At 51.0% G+C, this 23,570-nt stretch overlaps 1 protein-coding gene across 2 annotated transcripts in view; it reads right to left on the reverse strand.

The window, feature by feature from the left end:
• Positions 1–23,570, reverse strand: part of NXN (nucleoredoxin) — a 140,680-nt gene that overhangs the window by 10,887 nt on the left and 106,223 nt on the right. For both annotated transcript variants that reach the window (XM_036033299.1, XM_028521093.2), the window contains exons 2-5: positions 14,036–14,153; positions 12,003–12,136; positions 11,407–11,507; positions 9,675–9,781 (exon numbers count right to left, since the gene is read on the reverse strand). In XM_036033299.1, coding sequence (XP_035889192.1) covers positions 9,675–9,781; positions 11,407–11,507; positions 12,003–12,136; positions 14,036–14,153 — 460 coding nt within the window. The remainder of the gene's footprint in view (positions 1–9,674; positions 9,782–11,406; positions 11,508–12,002; positions 12,137–14,035; positions 14,154–23,570) is intronic.

Below are 23,570 nucleotides of genomic sequence, written 5' to 3' on the forward strand. Positions count from 1 at the left end.
TACAATGCTTTTTAGCAGAGTACCTGGTATAGAGTAAGTACGCCATAAACATTAGGTCTTGTTATTAGTAACTTCATCACTTTTTTCAAAAAAGATTTTATTTACTTACTTTTAGAGAGAAGGGAAAGGAGGGAGAAAGACAGAAACATCGATGAGTGAGAGATTCATCGATCAGTTGCCTCTCACGTGTCCCCAACCGGAGATCCGGCCTGCAACCCCGCATGTGCCCAGATCGGAAATCGAACAGACGGCCTTTTGGTCCACAGGCCGGTGCTCAATCCACTGAGCCACACCAGCCAGGGCCATCACTATCTTTTCATCATCCCTAAGTTGAGTATTTGGCTCAGGAGAAGGCAGAGGCGCAGAAGACTGGTGCCTCATTCTGGCAGGATAAACAGAACCCCCACGCGGGCAGGAGGGAGTCGACTTCGGAAACGAAGACAAACACAATGTGAGCCCGGCCGCCAGGGGTCCAGGAGCCATGTGGCCTCTGTCGGGGGTTGGTGTCTTTTGCTTGCACCGTCCTACGCTTAACTTCTGGGCCCCGAACGTACACTCTGCGCTCCTGGAGGGGGCTTCCGACCCAAGCCCCCTCCCCGGGGAGCTGAGCTGGACCACGAGCAGTGCCTAGAATCACCTTGACCGCCTCCCTCCAAACCTAGAGAAGAAAGAACAAGGCCCCAGAAGCCCCTCCAAACTGCTTCCTCCTGGGAAGAGCCTCTTGGTATTTAGAACAACCTCAACGCCACATGTGCTGAGACTACCCCACAGTTTAGTCTGGGTGCTTTTCTGCTGCCAGGGAGAGAGGGGGTTTAAAGGAGGTGGCAGCGACAGGGCATCTGGGGCAGAGAAGCTGAGCAGGTTGCAGCCCAGAGAGCTTTCCTTCTGTTGCTAGATGGCAATACAACCTGAGGGCGCTGGGAGCGACCTCGTGGGCAGAGGAAACTATTGTGCGGCCATGGACATGGTCATGATGAAGACTGTGTCAAGGTGAAAAGCACTTGTAACATACCTTATGTAGGAAATACAGAATATGCAATGCTACGTGTACAATTACCACTGCAGATAAGGACGCGTGTGGACGGAGAGCAAAGGGGACACAGAAAGTGAAAACACTTGTGCTAGTGAGGCAGGAACTCGGGTGAGACAGATGTGTTTGAGCTTTGGTCAATGGTGTTATGGTAAATGCATTAACGCAAAGTGAAACCAAACAAGACCCGGAGCAGTCGGCGTGCTGTGGGGCTGACGATACAAACCGTGCCTTGGCCTCATCGACTGCCGATGCTACCCCTCCCGGCTCCCCTAAAACGCTCCTTTGCTTGGAGAGCTGGTGGGTCTGGTGAAGCGCCAAGAAGCCCAGGGGGCTCAAGCAGTGGGCCTGCGCCTGCTTGAACGGGGCCAGGAGGCCCAAAGCCACCTGGGCACAGGCCTGTATCGGGAGGGGGCAGGAAGAGGTTTGTGGCGATGTTCTTAAAACATAAAAATACCAGAAACAACCAAGTGTCCATGCACAGTGCGACAGATAAATAAACCACGACATAGTCACACAATGAAACACTTCTTGGCACTGAAAAGAAACGAACCAGATGTAAACATCAACAAGGCTAAATCTTGAAAGCATAATGTTAAACAAGAAGAACACGTTGCAGAGTATCACACTATGTCAGCATTTAAGTACGCTTCTAAAATACATACCCGGCACGACTACATATTATTCATGGATTCTCATATGTGCAGTTACTATGAAAACAGATCATAAGGACACACACTACAGAGGAGGCCGAGATTCCCGGGGCAGGAGGAAGGAGAAAGGTGGTGCAGGGGAGCGAGAGGAGCCCCACCTGTCTTAATGCTCCGTTCACTTCTGTTTCAAGGACCCAGGTGGGTGTTTGTTCTCCCTCCCTCCCTCCCTTTTTTATGTTCTTAAAATAAACAGGGCAAACAAAACAGAACGGAGAAGCTCCTCAGTAGGTCCAGAGGCAGCCCCCAGACTCCGCCCACAGGGTCAGCTCCCCGCCCCCAGGTCCACGGCCAGCTCCCCCCAAGGTCCACGGCCAGCTCCAGATAACCTGCTCCAGCCCTTTTAACACTGAGCTCTATCTTCAAAACACCAGCATCGGCCCCTCGCCCTCCACTGATTAAAAGTCTCCAAACGCTTTACTTCTACCTAAAATAGACTGCCTCAACTCTATTTTTTGAAAGAGGCAGTGGAGAGGGCAAAGGGAAGGAAAGATAGAGAAGAAAGGTGGGAAATGGAAGAGGAAGGAAAGGGGAAGGAAAGAGAGAAGAAAGAGCAGAAGAACAAGGAGGCGACAGGGAAACCGAAGACAAACATCCCGGGAGAGCGGATGGCCCGACACCACGGCCTCCCCGTGGCCAGGCCTAAAGCGTCCGTTCCCCTGGTGGCTGGGCCGGCGTCCACTCTAGGCTCCATCTGCCTTCCCCAAAGGCTGGGGACGGGAGGGGGGACACAAAACCAGCTAGGGCCCCTAACCCAGGAGAGAAGGGGCTCTAAGCCTCCCTGCAAAGAACACGGTGTTCTCTGACAGCCCGGATTAGTTAGACAATTGCTAATGGGATTTGCCGTTAGCCAAGTGTGTCTAAACCCTCCCCTTAGAAAAGCATTTTTAAAGAGCTTATAGGGCTGCAAATTCCATAGTCCACACAAAGTACTGGGGGTAGGGGGCCCTCCCCCACAGGGCAACCCAGCAACTCTCTGAAAACAAAGGAAATGGGTGGAGGCCAAACACCAGGGCCCTGGTGAGCTCAGGTGGGCGGGTGAGGGCTGCTGGCTAACACCCTGGGCTCGGTCCAGAGCAGGAGGGAGCCAGTGACCCTCCCGCCAGCCATTGCGGGGCTGGTGGCCTGGCCAGCCCAGGGATAAACTCTTCATCAGGGCTGCAGCGGGCCCTGCCACTCTGTGGAAAGGGGGACTTGAGGGGCAATGCTCTCGAGATTCAAACTCTCCCACCACTCGGATGGACACCTGGACCAATTGTAACTGCGGGCATATGTGCAAGGCCTGCTTCACTTCGCCGGGGGACACTCAGTCCCAGGCGGGGACACTCGGTCCCAGGCACACTCTAAGCCCTGCTCCCCAGACGCTGAGAGGAGGCCCTGTCCTTTCAGCACTAGCCGCTTCCAGCGGAGCCCGTCAGGACAGCGCGGGAAGCTCTGCCCTTGTGCACCTTCACACACAAAGTGACCGTCAGGTCAAGTGCAGGCTCCCTGCGGGGCACACAGGCAGGCCAGAAGGAGGTGGCTCGCCTTGGGTGGGTGCTGGGGAAGGCGCCTGGTGCTGCTCTGCGGAAGCGCCCTCCTAAATGTTTCAGGAGGCGACAAAGTGCAGCGAGAGCTCGGGGCACAGAGCTAAAGAGGGAGCCCGAGTTCTCCCAGAGCCGGCCCTGCAGGGAGCACTGAGGGCCAGGCACGCAAACCAGCACCCCCTCCACTGCCTGTGTGTGTGTGATTGTGTAATACAATAATACGGAAACGTCTGGGCTTCGGCCCCAGCTCCTGGCACAGAGCTGCTCAATCTTATACTCTCTTGAGTCATAATGGGCGACAGGGAGAATCCTTTTTACAATATTTGGTCTTAGTCCCAGATCTTGACACAGGAGCTTCTAAGACCCCTGGAATCTGGGTGTGGTGAGAGTGGCTTTTTGTATGCTAGTGAGATGACTGGGCGGGGCGGGGGGGGGGGTGGCCTAAACAGACTCAGAATGGGAACTGGCCACGTGGAAAGGCGAGGTGAGAAGGTTGGAACATTCAGCTCCACCCTACCAGCCCCCTTCCCCAACCGTGACCCGTTGGGAAGGGAGAAGAGCTGGAGGTTGAATTCATGACCAATGGCCAATGGTTTAACCAGTGGTGCCTATATAGTGAGCCCTCCATAAAACCCCTAAAGGGCAGTGCAGGGAGCTTCCAGGCTGGTGCTGGGTCCACGGAGGTTGGCTGGGAGGGTGGTGCGCCTGGAGAAGGTGTGGAAGCTCCACTCCCTTTCCCCAGAACCTTGCCCTATGCATCTCTTGGCTGTTCCTGAGTTGCATTCTTTATAGTAAACCAGTAACAGTAAGTAAAGTGTTTTCCTGAATTCTGTGAGCTGTTCTGGCAAATTACTAAAGCTCAGGAGGGGGTCACAGGAACCCTGACATCTAGCTAGTCAGTGACAAGGACTGGGACTTGCAAGTGGCATCTGAAGTGGGGGCGAGGCAGGCGGCCCTGTGGAGCCTGACCCTAAATCCAGTCCAGCCACTGGATTGGCCTAAAAGTTCGTTTCTGTACTTTTTCCGTACGAGGGCTCTTGCAGTGCTTAGTTGTCTTTAACTTTATTCAAAACAGTTTTGTTAGATTGTATTGTGACAGCTGTCATATCAGTGTGCATTTTTAAAAAACATCAAAGCTGGTAAGTTTTTGTGTAGCCATTTTAATATTGAATATAGAATAAAATGAGCATCATTTTTGGTGTATTATGCTTTATTATTTCAAGAAAGGTAAAAATGCAGCTGTAATGCAAAAAAGATACGTACAGTGTACGGAGAAGGTGCTGTGACTGATTGAACATGTCAAAAGTGGTTTGTGAAATTTCTTGGTACTGTTGACGTTTTGGCCAAATAATCCTTTGCTGTGGGCTGTCTTATACATGGGAAAATGTTTGGCAGCACCCCCGGCCTCTACCCACTAGAAGCCAATAGCAGGAGATAGCCGACATACTCAAAATATCCAAATCAATAGTTACTGGTGAAAATGAAAAAATGTGTCCTTTACTTTATGGAAAAAGCTCAACGGACTTTTCGGGCAACCCAGTCAGCACCCGGTGTCCAAGTCGAAGTGAGTCATGTGTAAGCGACAGCAGGCGCCAGGGAACGGGTTGGCGTGTGGACCGAACCCGGCGCACTCGGTGCCGGAAGCACTGCGAGTGAACACAGCGCCGACTACACAGACATACATGTGGACGCGTCAGTGGGGTGGCTTTGGAAGTTGTAACCACGGGGTCCCACCAAGCTCGGAAATATTCAGGACTCAATCAAGAATAATTCGCAGCTTTGTGATGCTATGAAGAGTATGAAAGAATATACAACTCCTTCAAGTTCAAAAGTGTTCAGAGCTAGACTGGAGGCATTCAATTATCCTCAGAGGTAAAGAAATGCAAAATTCAGTCGAAGGATAGTGTAGCCTGGGGAGGAGTCGCCAGCTTCTGAAGCTAGAGAGAAGAACTCAGAAAGGATCCCAGCCCAGGGACTTGAGCTATACAGGGCTCCAAAGGTGAAGACCGTCTTATTTCGAGGGCAAGGACACAGCACTGTGACAAGGGCCATCCACATATGGAACCTCCATGGGCTGGGAAGAGACTTCTAAAATGATATAATTGGAAGGACACAATTATTTCCTTTTCAGGTGAGCATCTTTCAAATCTAAGAAGATTTAGAATTGAGTTTAGAAATGTGATGGATGGTAACTAGGCATAGCGTGGTGATCACTTTGTACTGTATACGAATACTGAATTATTACGTATTACGTACACCTGAAACAAATATGTTATGTACCAATTTTATCTCAATTTTTTGAAAAAGAAAGAAACATCAGTGCACAACCAGCCTCTGGGATTTCTCTCCCAGTCTAGCTTAAATGTCACTAGTGTACAGATCTTCCCTTAATCCGAATTTTCAAAAGGCTCCAGAAGTCCAAAAGGTCAGGTCCACGGACCTCAGCGTGGCATTTAAAGCTCTATACAACACGGCATCATCAACCTATTGCCCACTCTCCCTGTAGTACACCATAGGCAACCTGCTCTGGCCTTTGCCCAGAAACGTCCCAAGGCTCCTACTAAACCCCATACATTCTGTAAGGCCCTGCTCCATAGCCACCTCCTCCAGGAAGCCTTCCTGGCTCAACAGCTCCAAGCAAGTCTCCTCTGACCTCGGATTATTCCATCATGTGGCCCTTCGTTAAGTGCCACCTTGATAAGGATGTTGTGTTGCTTTCCCGAGGTAACTCTCAATTCACTGTGCTTTAGTGTATCTCCAGTTTGACGGGGCCAGAGCAGACAGATCAAGGGCAGTAGGCCACGTCTGACAGGCAGCTCGCAGGAATGAGTCCTGAGGCTTTAGCCCAACAGATCAGTGACCAAGGAGCAGTCGGCACGAAACACTGTGCCAGACTATAAAGCCGAGAGTGAGAAAGCAGAAGGGGGGAAGGTGGGAGAGCAGACACATGCGAGCTGAAGGGAGGCTAGAACAGATGCAGGGGAGTGTGCGCCATGGAGCCAGCACACGAGGAGCAGGGGACAGGCCAGGTGCAGGGCTGGGCTGCAGTGGATGCGCCCTGGCTGGAACAGGGGCCTTGTGAACCTCCCATCCTTTCACTGTGGCATGGCTGGCTGGCTGGCTGCTGCTCGCCTGGGCGCACAGCTCCTCCAGATCAGCTTTCTGATCCTCAAGTGAGGCCTCCTTGAAGTCGGGAACCACATACGTACTTCTCACCCTTACACTGCCAGGGCCTCCAGAGATGGTGCCAAATGAACACGTCTCGGAAAACTCTCCATTCTCTTCCTCCTCAGTTGTGGTCACCCACTTTCTGGCTGCCTCAGCCACACCTAACAACCGAGGCTCCTCCATCTGTAATATTTACATGGTGACCACTGCAGATTCAGAAGGAGAGTTCCGTTCTCTGCTTTCTGAAGGCAGACAGAAAATAATCCATTTAATTTTTCTGTGCCCTGCCAGTGTTCTGCAGAAGGGTGCCCTCCAGCCTTAGTGGTATGTCCAAAACTAATGTTGAATTCTTGAAGAGCTTGGGATCTCTCTTATGAGATTGCTGTGTTGTGCCTGTGCACCCCACCCCCACCCCAAAGGGTCCTCTGCAGCATCTCACAGAGCACAGGAAGGGCACAGACTGCCAACCACAAACTAACTCTGCATTATATAGATAGACTCTCCTTTGGTCATTTATTAGTTTCAGGTGACCCCATGGCCTTTGCACTGACCACCAGGAAGGCCTGCATCGTGCTGGGCCCCACCTCCAGGAAAGGGCAACACAGGGGAGGTAGCATCTCTTCCTTCCTTGGGGAGGAAGAGATGCTGCCCCATCAATGACACACACTTGGAAATGTAGAGTGGCCACCTGACCGAGCAGAGTGGCTGAGCGAGGCCCAGCACCTGGCTCCACTCTCTGGGACAAGCGTCTGTCTCCTAAGTGCTCGCACCACACTCTTTAACATCATCTCCGCACTCCGCTCTGTAGCAGTTTCCTGAGGTAAGACTCACCCTGTCCACTCAGGGGCAGCCCTGGGCCTCCCACTGAGCGCAGCACTGGTGGAGCTTGAGAAGTAGAATCTCGTAAACTCAAATCTACTCTACCTTCCAAAAAGGATTTGAGGTGGCTTAAAAAGTACGTGATCAAGTCCAATAGAAACAAATGAAAATATACACCTGAAGGGAAACCAAGAAGGAAAAGAAAGCGAGGCTAGGATCAAGGGCACACACAGCAATGGTCGGTTTTGCAAAACTTGCTCAAGTGGTTACAAATTCGGCTCTGGGTTTTCTAGGGGCTAGGGCAAAGAAAGAACCGTGGTCTGTAATGGAATTCTAAGTATATGAATAGAAGACAGAGAACCTGAAAACAAAAACTCACCACCTGTTCAAGAGAAGCTCAGCTTTTGCTGGGCGCTTGAGGTTAATTTCCTGAGCACTGATTCCTACAAGTGGGATCTTTAAATGAAACATTTTAGACAATTTTTTAAGGCCTCTGATGTATATCACCAACGTTCTCTGAACAGGTTGTCCAGATTTACATTCCTACCGGCGCTCTGCTCAGTCTGCCCTCTTCCCCGTCCCGGGGATCATCATTGTTATTTTGGTTGGTGGGGGAGCTCTTTGCAAATGTGGTAGATACAAAATCAGTGTTTTCATCTGTAACTCATGAAAGCAAATCATGCGGAATATTTTCCCTATCTGTTCTGACACTCTCCACAGGGCAAGCTGCCTACCTCCCATCTTAGCTGTCTAGGTCGCCTTTTCTCTCGCTTTCGGACTAGAATCTGGGAAATGCTCATTTTCTGTGAAGGGTATTAGTCCCTTTGCTGTCATGTAGTGAATAGTGTTGGTTGCCTTTGTTTAAGCATTTTGACATCCAAGAGTTGATTTTTTTTTTATTCTGTAAAATCTCATTTTTCCCCTGAGATAGTCAGTTAAATATTTAAGTGCCTACTCTACGCTCAACACTGAAACCTTCCAATTTTACTAATAAAAGAAAGGTTAAGTAACTTGCTCAGGATCGCTCAGCAAATATTTGTTGAATGGGTAAGTAAATGAAGAAGGGGAGATGAAGTTTCCTCATCCCCTGAAGTGGCAACTCCACCTCTGGCCCCACCCCGAGTGCGCAGCGCCAGAGCAGGGCGTTCAGGACCGGAGCCCAGGGCGGCCCCTTGAACTCACCCAACTCCCCGCCTCCCCTTATAGACCAGTAAACAATGCCAGGCCACTCGACTGCTCTTTGGAAAGGGAAGTGCTTTCATCTTTTTTATTAATAGGAGGCACAGACTCCAACATTCTCAGAAATTTAGCAGACCTAGCCTGCAAATACCCAACGCGGGGCCCTGGACCAGTAGCACCAGTGTTGCCTGGGGGCTGGCTAGGGACGCGGGCGGGCCAGCCCGACTGCATCAGAGCCTTCGTGTGCCCGTGGGCCCCTGGCGACTGCCAGGCATATCCGAAATTGAGAGCACCCACTGAGAATTAAACTTTTTTTTGAAACTTTAGCTCTAAACAAAGCCATGTGCTTGCTGTAAATGGTGAAGAAAAAAAGTTGAAGAATCCGATGAGCTCCCCCATAAGCTGTGGACTTTGTGGGTAAATCTGAATGTCTTTTTTTTTTCTTTCATTCCCCATGTAACCCACAGAGCACTGAGGGCTCAGACAGGAGCTCTCCCTGCCTGGGGCGGACCAGGACCTGGCGCTGCTGACACAGAGGCAACGAGTCTAACTGTGAACAGGTCCAGTAAGTGCTCTGCCGAGAAAATACCCGGCTGGGTGAAGGCTGGAAGAAGGAGGTGTCCACATAATAAAGAACAAAACTGTAGTTGCCTCACTAATAATCGTTTTCTCTGAAAAAGCATGATCAGTCCTCCAAGTCCTGGTTTGCAATATTCTCAGGAAATCAGTTTTCTCACCAGAAGACAACAGGCACTCAACCCTCACCATTACGCTTCAGGAAGCATGAGAAAGGCTTTCTGTCCATTACCGCACTAATGCTCCCGGCAGGCCTTTGTGCAGAGATTCATCACGCCTGCTCTGCAGATGAGGAAACTGAGCCTCAGCACCCGAGTGACCGAACCAGAGACCACTCTCAGGTCTGTTTGACAGTAAAACCCACGGGACAGGGTTTGGCCAGGGCACTGAGGGGCGTGTACTCTGTGGCGTGGCCACGGCAGAACCCACAAGGCCTAGGGATGGGAAGTAGCTGTCTCAATGGACGAGCACTTTGCTTAGGAAACAGTTTCGAGGAGGTTTAACCTACAACAACATGAACTTCATCACATGTCATTTAGAAGATGGTAAATTAGCAAGTGAACATTCCTGGGAAAACAAGTTCTTTCCCCTCTGGAAGGAAAGCCAAAGGTGTGGAGAGCCCTGCTGAGCAGGTTTCCAGCAAGCCCCAGAGCCCGGAACACTTACCTTGGATTCCATACAGCCGGTTGAGGCGCGACCGCCGGGCCTCATCGGTGTAGGGGACAGCGAGCCAGGGCATCTCGCTGAAGTACTGTTTGAACGAGTCCTCTGACCTGCAGACACATGTGGAAACAAGGCTCTGTCACACCCAAAGGCACCACCACTGGGTCCTCCCCCTCTTCCACCAGGTCGCGCCCGGGGCTCTGCCGACGCAGAGGTGTCTGGTCATCACATTCAGACACAAGAGGGGCTGTTCCTCCCATTCTGGGTCCACCGGGAAGCAAAGGCCCCCACACAACGTGCGGGCACCAAACTGAACCGCCAGGCCATGTCCATAGCTCGCTCCCCTGCATCCTACTGGTTTAGCTCATGCCCAACTTTGTATTGATTGATCGACTGATATCAGAGAGACAGTAAGGGGGGAGGGGAGAGAAACACGATTTGCTGTTCCACTGACGCGTGCATTCATCCCTTGACTCCAGGATGTGCCCTGACCAGGGACTGAACCAGCAACCGCATTGGGGCAACACTCTAACCGACTGAGCTACCCAGCCGGGGCACTTCTCACTTTTCAACACAGACGAATCTTACTTTTATAAAAACCCTAGATGTTCAGATGCTGCATTCCCTGTCATATTTCTGTTGCATGCACGTAACAGTGATGTGTACAGGACCACGCTTCTAACCGATCACAAACACCACGATTCCACACATAAGAAATTCCAGACACGACAAATCCAACCAAGTGATTGGTTGGGGGAAGCAGGTCGGGGTTCCTTGAAACTGGGGCTTGGGGGTTAGACCGACCGAGAGAGGCATGAGGGAGTCTTCTGAGTGATGGAAATGTTCTCTGTCTTAATTGTGATGCTTATATCGGTCCTCACATTTGTCAAAGTTCACTGAACTGTATTACTAAAATGTATGCATTTCACTGTATGTGAATTACAACTCAGTAAAGCTGACTTTTTTTTACAGCTTTAAACAGGTGATCACTCCACCTGGCACGGCTTCAAGCCTGCCCGGGCTCACAGGCCCTGAGTGGGGAGCAGGGACAGTGGGGGGGGGTCGGGGTCGGGGTACAGTGGGGCAGGACCACAGGCCACTGAACCGAGCCTGGAGCAGCACGGACGTCGGGGCTGCAACAGCGCACAATGTGCATTCCGTGTGCTGGCGTCTCAGAGCGCCTCCATGAACAGGCACTGGGCAGAAGCAGCTGGCGGCTTGGTTTGAATCGGGGCAGGAGTTTTGTGGTGTAGGAAGGTCCCTGGGGAGTAAAGCCAGAGAGAGGGCAAAAAGCAGAGGAAACTGAGGCTAAAGGACCCAGCATACTCCAGGAAGAAGTCTGGCCTTCTGGTTTCTGTGCCGGCGCCCAGACGGAGCAGGCGGCCAGAGCGAAGGGTTCTGCACGGCCGGCCAAGACAGACACCACAGCCCACGAGTCTCTGCCCTTTTCTCTCCCCCCTCCCCTCACACCCTTCACCACAACCCAAAATGCTGAACCCATCACAAAAACACACCCTAATCTTAAATGCCCTGGGCCTGAATCAGAATCTACCTCCATATTTACAGCAAGACAGTTCCAAGAGGAAACGTGAGATGCACCGGCCCCTCTGCCAGCACTCCCAGCTACGTCTTCCCCAGTCCCGGCCTCCAAGCTCCGCGCTACAGAAGGGGGAGCGTGAGGCGGCAGAAAGACACGTCCATCACCCGCAGGGAAGGAAAGCCACGCTAACATTACCTGTCTGCGCTAACAAAGATGATCTCAAACTTCTGGCCTGCCTCCTTGATCTTCCGGTAGGATTCCACCAGGACCCGGGTGAGGCTTCGGCAGGGGGGGCACTGAAAGACAAGGTTGGGATTCTGCAGCTGAACTTCGCATCTTCAACGCCCCCTTTCCCGGCCACTTGCCATCAGAGGGCAGGCAAGCCAGACCCCAGTAGAATCGGGCCGGCAAAACCCGGGTCATACAAGAGGCAGAAACAAACGTGCCTCTTGTAACTTGAGGACGCAGCACAGAGCCCTCCCCACTCCTCACAGGCTGCCAGCAGGCCGCCCTGGAACGAACCCCTCAGGGCCCCTTAGAAGCCTCACCAGAATGGGTTAAGAAAGCCAGCCGTTTAGACCAGTCAAAAGAAGTCATTTTCTTGCCGCGATTACCACTCACAACCACAAGCACTGACTACACGCCAACAGTGCACTGGGCACAGGAGAAAGGAAGGAGGCCGGGAAGTTACGCCCGAGCGTCACACCTCCAGAAGCCAGTCACAGCTGGTCTCGGGTGTGACACCACTGCTTCCTTCTGTCTGGGTAAGGAGGGACCGACTGGACACTCACCCAGTGTGCGGAGAAATAGACTCCCACATGGGACCCCTCCAGGCTGCTGCTCTCCAGGGACTGCCCGTTATTCCTCAGCAAGGGCCCTGCAATGACCTCCCGGAAGGGTTTAGGTCCCCAAGGGAATTCCAGACCTGAAACAGGCAACAGACCGCGAGAGGGTTAAGACTTCAGTGGTGTGGCTTCTGACCCAAGAGGCCTCAGGGCTACAGAGTGCGACACCTTTATCATCGAATAGTGTCTGTTAACACATGTGCAGATCTGCAGCTAAAAACACTGGAGTAATGGCAGGATTCCTCCATGCCAGAGTCCTACCTACTCTCTCGGTGATGGTTCCCAAACTTGCATGATCCCAGGGCCCATCTCCTGGGAGGTTTCTGAAGAACAGAAGCCCAGGTCATACCCCCCAAGTCCCAGGATCCAGGGCCGAAGCTGTATGTCCAAAACTGCAAAGCAGACCCCCCAGGTAACTCTGACGAGGGGCCAGGCTGGGGGAGCATCGCCTGACAACTCCGACTGCGTTCCAGAATCCGCTGGGGAGTTTTAGCATATGATGCTTCTGGGCCCCACACCCCTAGAATTTCTGGTTAGGATAGTGTGGGTTGGGGCCCAGGGAACCAAGTGAGATAAGAATTTAAGTCTGGGGAAAGGAGACAGTAAAACCCACTCAACCCAGATGGTCTGAATTCTGATGACACTTAAGCCCCAGGCAGGAAGAGCAAATAATATGTTCTCAGCTCAACCCAGAGTGTTTTCTCACAGGGTGGTCCACGGACCACTGCCTCAAAATTGCCTGGGGTGAGGGCAGGGTGGGAGGGAGGAACTCGGACTGGCTGAAAACGCAGGTGGCCAAGCCCACCCTGATCAAATGGATCCAAAAGTTTCAGGGGGAGAAGGGACATCAGCATTTTAACGAGCTTCAGGGTTGTGTGTGTGTGTGTGTGTGTGTATGTGTGTGTGTGTGTGTGCGGGTTTGTGTACATTTGAGAATGTAAACGTAAAAACTTGGTTCTCTTATGCCCTGGTTTTTACTGAGGGCAATTCTTTGAAGCAGGTGAAATTTTTACTGGAAAATTTGTGATCAGGTTTGAACCCTCTAGCTGAGTCAATGCATGAGGGAGGAAGGTCTTAGGACGCTTTTATGACTGCAGCGCAAGGCGGGAGACACAGACGTTCGACGGCCACTGAGCAGGGTGAGCGGAGCAACCTGCCCACGGTGTGGCCGCCCAACCAACCAGCCAGCCAGCCAGTGGGACCGAGGCCTGCAGGGTGTGGGCAGCACCGAGAAATGAGGTGCACTCAACCACTGAGCCCTCAAGAGCAAGAGAGACTGCCACTTTGCTATGGTAATATTTTTAAAGGAAAATAAAATCGCTCAGCCTGCCTCTGATTGTTAGGAAATGGCACCAGCAGTCAGTACCTGGGCTCCAGCGGCTTCTCACAGCCTCTGCAGCCCTCAAGGCAGGACTCCCTCCCTCGGACTCCAGCTCCTTCGGCCCATGAATGAAAGCTCCCGGGAGGGACATTCTGATCCCTTTAAAAATCTTAACCATGATCTGGAGAATACTATAATTTCACCAAGTCAATATGCTTTAGCCAAATAAACCCACTTACATATACAGCTGACCCTTGAACAACACGGGTGAACTGTGTGGGCCCATTACCGACAGTTTGAAAAAACTCCCAGATAAAGCCACGTAGCCTGAAACAGAGGATGTGAACTCACAGTACTGCTAAAAACACACAGCGCTGTGAATGTACTTCTGTTCCTTCGGGTTTTCTTAACATCGTTTTCTTTTCTCTAGCTTACTCTACTGTAAGAATGCAGTGTTCACTGACTGTTCATGTTATTGGTAAAGCCCCCAGCTAACAGGAGGAAGTCAAAGTTACACGTGGATTTCGACTGCACGGGGGTCGGCACCCCCACGTTGTTCCCGAGTCAACTGCCTGCCGCTTGCAGACTCTCCAGCAGTGGGGAGGAGGTCAGGACAGAGGGGGAGGGGGAGGCACGGGGTAGACAGGACAGGTCTCACCTTCCGGGTCATCACGGATCACCAGCAGCCCATTCCTGCACACGACCTTCCCGGTAGTGGCATCTAGGAATATCAGCGATGGAATGTTGGAAATTCGATATTTGTTCCAAAGTTTTAGCTGTAAGAAAAAAAGTTAAAGGTGGTTAAGTTCGAAGTAGATTAGTTAACTGCAGAGTCCAAAGTAGATTAGTTAACTGCAGAGGTCTTTTGAAGCCCTTGGGCCTGAGGGGGCGATGGACTGGAAAACACAAAAACACAGAGAAATGAGTCACTGACGGGAAGCAGGGCTGGCTGGGCGAAGTGGACAGGCAAGGCTGCAGCCCCCTGGCCCTACGGCCCGGGGCGGGGCAGGGACCCGAGTCAGAGCTGAAGCCACGGCAGAGGCTGACAGGGAGGGACGGCACTTACTGTGGGAGATCTCTCTCGCCCAGCTCTCCCCGGCCACTTTCTCTAATAGTGTGAAGATGAACATGGAGCCCTGACCAGTGTGGCTTGGTGGGTGGGACATCGTCCCACAAAGTGAAAGGTCTCCGGTTCGATTCCCGGTCAGGGCACACGCCTGGGCTGCAGGTTTGGTGCCCAGTCAGGGCGCATACGAGAAGGCAACCAATCAATGTTTCTCTTACACATCGATGTTTCTCTCTGTTTCTCCCTCCCTTCCCTTCTCTCTAAAAATAAATAAAGCCTTTAAAAAAATGAAGTTGGGTCATGAATTTTTTGAACACAATCAGACCAGGTGGTTAAGGAAAAAAGGAAGGCTTTTTATTGGTGCCTTTCCACCAGCCGGCAGATGCTCCCCTGCTGTGCTGCCCCCCACCCCCGCCCCCCAGCCCCCAGGGACAAGGGACGGGGCATCCAACAGAAGACCAGAAGTTAAAATCTGCCCCGCGCACCGCTGCACCAGGCCTTGGGACACTGGCAGTCATCACATGCGTGTGCCCTTCAGCCAGCAAATACCAGGGAGCAATATCCTGAGCCAGCCCCAGCCCCTGAGTCTCAGTGCCACTCAAAACAACCCACAAGCCGCTGGCAGGTTCTTGAGGCTGACTGTGCACCCTTGTCAAGGGGCCAAGGTCCCAGTGGGACGCAGCTGAGCAAACAACGCAACAGCCCACAGACAGGAGCCGAGTACGTGCGGGCTCACTCTGCTCCCGGCCGTGGGGGTGACACTGTTCAGAGGAGCCACTGGGTGCTCGGGCGCGTCACTGCTGAGCCCAGAAAGCGACGTAATTAAACAAAATGCAGAGCTATCAGTGCACCTCCAAGAAAGAAAGAAACAAGGGGAAACTGAAGAATGGCCCGTCAGTGATTCCGCTGCAAGCCTCCATTCCAGGGCTGGGCCCAGACAGGAGAGCTGGCCACCGGGCACGGGCAGAACAGGGCATGGATATGTCTAAGGAAACAGGCAGCAGAAGTCCAGCTGCGTCCAGCAGAGGGAAAGCCACGTGTGGCTGTGATTATTGTTTTAAATTCAACCCCAGGCAGTGAGGGAGTTGGGCGGCATATCCGCCAAGACTTCCCCTGCCTGCGGAGACCTGGGTCTTGGCAGGAAGGGCGTGGGACCCCACCTCGCACGGAAGGGGGCCCGCCTTCGAGCTGCGTGTTTTTCCCAGGCCCACGTTTCCCATGGGCTCCCGGAGCCAGCCCAGGACCTCAGAGCAAGAGCGATCCTGCACACCCAGTTTTCAAGGACAGCACTGACAGCATCACCCCAGGGAAGCCCGGGACAGGATTCGGATCGAACGTTCTCCAGAGAAGAGGTTCAGCAACTAAACAAGACCGTCTGCTGCTGGGGTTGGCTTCACAAATTGGCCGGTGCAAGGATCCAGCCAGGTTGATTTTTTATTTTAAAGGGGGGAAAAAGGAAGATTAAGATGATTGGATTTTTCTGGCTTAAAAAGTAATTGTTAGGAGACAAAAGGTAATTATTGGAAAAAATGGGGAATGTAGCACATCACAAAAGTTGAGGTAGGACTCACCCGTGACTCACGAGCTGCGAAAGCTCAGACAACTTCATATTGGGTCGCCGCCGGTGGCGGACGAGACGCCCACTCCCAGCAGCCTCACCAACGTCATCGCCAGCGTCAGCTTTCCAATTTACTAGGAAAAAGGGACCTCATTTCTGCTGCCTGATTTTTACCTATTGATAATTAGGCATATGTATATAGATAATCGGGCATCTATATATATGTATATATGCCTAATTATTATTTTTTTATTAATAGTGTGGCTTTCTCTTCAGAGTGAAAACCTACTTTGAAGAGTCTATATTTTAAAATTAGCTGTTTTTACAACTCCATCTTTTCATTTGTGACTTAGATCCCATTCTTTTGCACACGCACACACACGCATATATAACTGTTGTATGAACAGACTGTTTTTCCCCAGTATGTTTTATAACTAGTTAAGTGCTGAAACTCATTCAGCAGATACGAACTGAGAACCTTCTATGTGCCAGCCCTGTTCGAAGCACAAGGGATGTGAGGAAGAATAAGGCAGTTGAAGCCAGTGCCTTTGCAGAGCTTCTTTCCCAGTGGGGGGGGACAAGAACACGAACAGAAAAATAACTGGAGACACTTATAACTGATAAAAGTGAAGCAAAGTAGGGTAAGAACAAAGCATGCTCAGGGGAGTGGTATATATTTTACAGGGTAATCAGGGAAGGCTTCTTGGAAGAAATGGCATTTGGGCAGAAGACCCCAGCAATGAGTGAGCCGTAAGTACATTGAGGAAAGCCACCTGAGGCCCAGTGAAGGTGTGTAGAGGCCAGCAGGGACCGGGGGAGGCTGGCGTGGACGGAGCCAGACAGTGTCGGGGAGGGGAGGCCAGAAGGGCAGTCAGGGACCAGATCTTTAAGGCCCTGCAGACTGGTTAAAATAATGGAATTTTATTCTAAGTCTACTACGGTGAGGACAGCAGGGGAGTGGTATGACCTGATTTACGTTATAAGAGGTCAGTGTGGCTCCTGTGAAGGAACATGCCGCAGGGGAAGACACGTGGAAGGCAAGGGACCAGCGGAGAGGCGACTGACAACAGCTCAGGCAGGAGAGCGGTGGCCAGGACGTGGGTTACAGCAGCAGAGACAGTGAGGATGTGATCGATTTTGAAGACAGCCGATAGAGTAGGTTGACGAATTTAAGGTCAAGGGGTGATGGAAAGAAAAATATCAAGGATGGCCCTGGCCAGGTAGCTCAGTGGGTTAGAGCATTATCCCAATACATCAAAGTTGCAGGCTCGATCCCTGGTCTGGGCACACACGAGCGTCAACAAATGGATGCACAAATAAGAGGAACAACAAATCGATGTTTCTCTCTTTTTCTCTCTCCTGCCTCCTTTCCCTCTCTCTTTAAAATCAATAAAATTTTTAAAAATTTTTAAGGTAAAAGATCAAGGACGTGCTGTGGTTTGGGGGGTCCAGCAAACGTGTATCAAGGGTGTAATGAACCTGGATGAGGAGCAATGGAGGAGGGGAAAGTCTGAGAGGGAAAAATCAAGTTTGTACAGGTCAAATTTGACCTGTTACACCTGGGAGTAGAGAGGTCAAGCAGGCACCTGGACTTCCAAATCCAGACTTGCCGGGGGGTGGGACACGAGATACAAATCAGGGGCCTCTGGTGCCTAGATGCCATGAGGGGGTCATGGGCCTGGGTGAGGTCATCAAGGGAGGACATGGCTCCAGAGGAAGAGATCCCAGGGCACAGCCGGGGACCACCAGCACGGGAGACTGCGATGCAGTGACGAGTGACGCAAGATGACAATGAGGAGGCTCTGGGACCCCGAAAGGCAGGTAAAGAAAGTGTTCTGAAGTAGGCAGGTCCTGCTGAGACGTGGGGTAAACTGAGAACTGACCGGTGGATGGGCCACTGATGTCACCTAGGACCTTAACGGGCAGGGGGCAGTTGTGGCCCCATTAGAGGCGGGGAAGCCCCACAGTAGACCGGAGCGGAAGAGGCAGAGACAGGGTGCAGCTCTGCTGGGCACACATGCCCGAAATGGACCAGGGGCTCAGACAAATTCGAGTTCTCTCACCAACATGGGAAGCATCTTGAGGAGCATAATAAAAAAGAAGGAAGGTTATAAAAAGAGAAAGAGAAAATGGCAGATAAAGGGCCAAGTGGGACTACAGACACTTCTCTTTAAGAGATTAGCTATAAAGGGAGCAGAGAAGTGAGAATGTAGCTGGAAAAACGCATCATGAAGTCAGAGGGAGAATATTTTAAAGATGGAAGGTACTATAACATATGCCATTGGGGAGAATCCAGAATAGAGTAAAACACTGATGAAAAGGAATAATACAAGAACCAAGTCCTTACATAGGCAAAAGAATAGGATCTAGGTCACAAATGAAAAGATGGAGTTGTAAAAATAGCTATTTTTAAAATATATAGTCTTGTCCTGGCTGGTGTGGCTCAGTAGATTGAGTGCCAGCCTGCAAACCAAAAGGCCGCCAGTTCGATTCGCAGTCAGGGCACATGTCTGGGTTGCAGGCCAGGTCCCCAGTTGGGGGTGTGTGAGAGACAACCTCTCTCTCCCTTGTTCCCTCTCTTTAAAAATAAATAAATAAAATAGTTTAAAAATACATATATTTTACTGTATGCAATATTAGCCACTGGTTTCAGACAGGTAGTCTTTAACATGGTAAACAAAATAGTCTAGAATACTACTCGGCCTTCAAAAGGAAGGAAATCCTGCAATATGCTACAACATGGGTGACTGTTGAGGACATCATGCCGAGTGGAAGAAGCCGGTCACAAAAAGACAGACACTGTGTGACCCTGATTGCAGCAGGTGTGTAGGGTGGTCCGAAGACAGAAACTGTCACGGCGGCTGCCAGGCGCCGGGGGTGGGGTGTGAGGACTCACCGTTCAATAGGTATAGAGTTTCAGGTTAACAGGATGAAAAGAATTATGGGGATGGGTGGTTGCACAGCAGTGTGACAGTATTTAGTACCACTGAACTGTGTATACTCAGAAATGGTTAAGATGGCAAATTTTATCACAATAAAAAAATTGCCTTCCATAACTTTTTGGTGAAAAGTTTCACTAGGAATGAACAGTTCCTTTATGGTTATTCCTAGCAGTCACTCCGAGGTTAACCCCCCCTTCCTTCATACAGAATTCTTCCCTGGTCACGTGTAGTAAGGGGTCACTACAGTCACATCTTCCCTGGCACTTGGGGCTCCTACGACCTTGTAATGAGACTCTCTGTGGGGAGCGAGACTGTTCCCTAAAGTCAATGGCAGCCTGTGAGCCTTAAATATGAAGATGGCAGATGCAGCAGTTTGAATGTAGACACCTATATTATACTTGAAATGTGAGCACATGATTGGTTCTTGACTGGATTTTTTTTTTAATGGTGGGTTTCAGAACCTGGGCAACCTGGTCCCTAGATGCTTGGCCCCTCAGCAGGAGTTGGGACCCTTCCCCTGGCTAATCTCACAACAGAGGCCCTAAAGGTGGGCCCACTTCAGAGAGCCTGAGGGCACTAGTCTAGTCCCCTTAAAACTCCCCCACTGATAGACAAGGAAGGCTATTTTTTTCTGGATCCCTTGTGTAGGCAGAAAAACCATAACACGTGCCCCTGCTCAATCCCGAGTCACCAGATACTTCTTTTCTCTCAGTATCCTGCTTCGAGAGCGAAGGAACTGTAGCACCTCCCACCCTTGTCTTCCCTCCCCTTCCAGGGGTCCTCCCCATTTTTTTCCACGGGGAAAGACAGGATGTTGTGATTATGTCTTATCAATAGTCGGTGAACGTTGTGTTTCCAAGTAAAGGTCCATTGGTTTAGTGAAGAAAAAACAATTCGGCTTCTAGACTGAAAAGTTGATCCTCTCGTAGACTAACAAACACAATGCGGTCTAACTGTGCAGCAGCGACTTGTTTAGGAATGACGGAAGGTCCTTCACCAGTGATCTGCAGCTTTGCGTGGGACTCTCTTTCTCAGGCTGTCGCAGCACAGTCACTCTGCTCTGGGGCAGTACAAGGCATAGGAGTGACCGTTCCGACCAGGTCAGTTTCGAGAGGCAAATCAGAAAGTGAGCTTTATGTCAGAGAAGTCACACAGGCCCGCTCTTACACTGTGAAGGTTTTCTTACGCTGACTGGAAATAAAGACACTCTGAGGCTTAAAGCAACGATCTCCACCGTTCACCTCTGTGTGTGAGGCATCTGAAGCCCACTAAAGGTTTTCAAAAAGGCCTCTTGAAAAAAGAGTGGTTTCATAACCAATCTGGAGTCACAGGCACTTCTGAGGATAAAAGATACAGATCCTTTCCCCAGAGAAAACCGTGCATGCACAAAAAAGCTCCAGTGCGATTTTGCCGAGTTCACGAATCCCCTGCCGCCCGGTAGTGAGCCTGTCAGATCCCATCCCCGTGTGGACCCCAGATAAAGACCCTGCTGTCTCAAGAGATCATTTTAGTGCATAGCTTGACCTTGGTTCAACCAGGAGAGCTACGCTATCGCCCCATTTTATTCCTGTTGTGAAAATTCCTCTAGTAAAAATCAGCATTTGGCTCTGGCTGGTGTAGCTCGGTGGACTGAGTGCCGCACTGTGAACCAAAGGGTTGCCGGTTTGACTCCCAGTCAGGGCACATGCCTGGGTTGCGGTCCAGGTCCCCAGTAGGGGACACACGAGACACAACCACACACTGATGTTTCTCTGCTTCTCTTTCTCCTTCCCTTCCCCTCTGTCTACAAAAATAAATAAAATCTTTAAAAAATTTTTTAATAAAAAGAAATCAGCATTTGCCTACACTCTAAGATGATGGCGTAGTGCAGAGTGGGACATTACAATCTCACTGTGCTGCTGCAGCTGTGTTCTAATCTCACCCAGAGCCGAGCACCCCCTGCTGTCTCTACCTCGGTCTGCCGTTAGCACAGGGAAGATCAGAGCCACCCAGGCCTGGGCATGAAATGTACTTGCTTTTGAGAGCCCCAAGGAATGAGCTCTTATTTTCCCTTGGTACAACAGTAGAGCAGGTAATCAGTCAACAGCATAAGTGCCTTCCTGATTATCTTAAAGTTCCTCCTGGGCAGGAAGCACAGCAGTACAGGAAGGAAACGGAACTCAGGGGGCTTGCGTTTCCATCTTGGCCCTGACATCGTATCGGACGTCGGAAGGTGACGTGGCACCAGCCCTGGGCAGGTTGCACCTTCTCACCGGGCACAGTGACACCCACACCACAGGGGCCGGTGCGGTGCAGACGAGGTGCTGCGTGCGGAGACGCTCTGAAAACCAAAGCGCTATACACGTGGGGCCCATTATTAATATTCAAATCAAATTTATGCTTATTTTTCTCTTTTCTTGTCAGCATCCTCTTCAAAAAAAATGTTTCCCTGTCAACTCTATTTTAAAGTTAATCCATCAACTGTATAGAGTTAGTAGGCTGTACATAAAACTCCAAAAACGGGGATTTCCTTCTGCAAAAAGTGGTATTTTCGCCATAAGCACCCTCTGCAAAACGAATACATTTTGGGGGGCCAGTTCTTATGTAGTCTGTTTGCCTTTTTCTTCTTTCTTTCCTTCTCCCTCCCACCTCCAATTGTGGAGTTCCAGATTTTAAAGCAGCATCTGGAATTTTTTTAAAAAACTGACTCTCTGGGTTTTACTCTTCTCCCCACTTAGGAGAGCTGTGACAGCACATGTGATTCTGACAGGGTTCCTGCTTTGTTTCTTCACCTTCCGGCTCGGATGACTGCAGCGTGAAACTCGGTCCGGTCCGTTAGGGAAGAGCGCAGGAGGCGGAGGGGCTGAGTGGGGCAGTCCCCACCCCGCAGCCTCTGAGCCAGGAGACTGGAGGGGGAGCAAGAGCTCACGCCTGCAGGACCTCGGGAGACAAACAGGCCCGTTGAGGGGCAACCCTGCCTGGCGTTGCCTGGGTGGGAGAAACTGAATGACTTTCATACCCAAGCCCTGCTCCTCCTCCAGCGACTGTCCTGGCAAAAGAGGCCACCCGAAGTTCATTTTGCTGACACGCTGGACGTGCCAAACCACCTTCTTTCACAGCAGTCCAGAGCCCAGGTGACTGTAATAGAACAGGTCACAGCAAAACCCAAAGTCTAGAAATCTGTGTTCACAATTAGTTTGCTGAATTCAGAAGCAAGGCAACAAAGATGAAATAGAAAAAAAAAGAAAGAGACAATATTAGCTCAACTTGGCAAGAATCAAAAAGGATGACAGAATGGGCTCTCCGGTTCCATAAAAGCTCTGACCCCTCGGCCCGGCGGCCAGTTCTGGTTAATGGCTCCGACGCTGCGGTGGAAGCTCTACGGCCCTAGGAATGCTGGTCAGAGACGCCTTCACAGTGACCCATGAAACAATGAAGTGAAGGTCAAAAGGGACGGGATGAGGAACCAGTGCACTGTAAAAAGGCAAACTCTACAGCTCAGCTGGTCTGAAACGCTGGAGGGATTAGTCAGCGCCCACAGATGCCACAGGGAAATGCAGCCTGGCGATTTCCGAGAAGCCCCAGCTCCTCGGTGGGACGTGGAATCTGCCTCTCATTTCTGAGGACCGGGCCTTGCACTTGACTGGGGGTCTAAGTTTTTATTTCTCAACAGCTGCTGCAAATCCGTGGGATCAGGCCAAAGCTAACACAGATGCAGGATTAATCTACCTTGGCGAGGGCTGCCGGAGCCTTCGCAGGCAAACCTCACTCCTGCCCTGCCGCAAACTCGGACCACAGTCAACGCAGCCCTTTCTGGGAGCGTGAGCGGCTTTTGAAAACACATCCTTAAAAGTGTCCCCACCCTTCCTAACCAAACACAACCAAAGCCCATTATATACACAGCGTGAAAGGAGAAACTCCCCTGGTCCCACCCTCCAATGCCAACTCGAGGTGAGTTGGCACAGGCTGCCTGGGTCTAACTCTGGCCACTTGCTAGCTGGTGACCTCGGTGGGAAAAGCTACCCAATTTTTCTCTAGGTTTTCTCATCTGTAAAGTGGGATAACAGTGCCCACACGTCACGGGACTACTGTGAAGATTACACGTGTGACATGAAGTGCTCAAAACAGGGCCTGGCACAAATCAGGTATGAAACGATTACAGTCCGCTGCTGTTATGAATGTCAGCTACTGCCATTCTCCCAGAACCATCCTAAATGCTCCAGCAGGACCCTGTCCACCCCAGATCCTCAGAGTTAAGACCGAAGCTTCTGAGGCATAATTCCCACTGTGTGATTGGACCTGTGACTGAAAGTATTCCCAGCCTGGCACAGCTATTGGCCAAGGACAGTGCTTGGCACACATTCTGTGTTCAATACATGATGGGTGAATGAATGGAGGAAGCAAGGAATGGAATACATGGAGGAAGGGACAGAGAAAACATTGTGTGTGGACCAGCCAGACTGGATGCCGAGCTATCAGTCAAGTTCAGCAGCAGTTTAAAGGGCTTCCCTCTGAACAAGCCTCCTAGTTCCTTGGGATCCATGGGTGCCCAGAAGGCTCTTTCAGTTGCAGAATAAATTATCCAAAACGAGCGCTAGTGGAGTTAGAGCTCTCCTCCCTATATCTAACAGCGCCTTTGAAGTCTGCA

The sequence above is a fragment of the Phyllostomus discolor genome, chromosome 8 (genome assembly GCF_004126475.2).
Source record: "Phyllostomus discolor isolate MPI-MPIP mPhyDis1 chromosome 8, mPhyDis1.pri.v3, whole genome shotgun sequence".
Lineage (NCBI taxonomy): Eukaryota > Metazoa > Chordata > Mammalia > Chiroptera > Phyllostomidae > Phyllostomus > Phyllostomus discolor.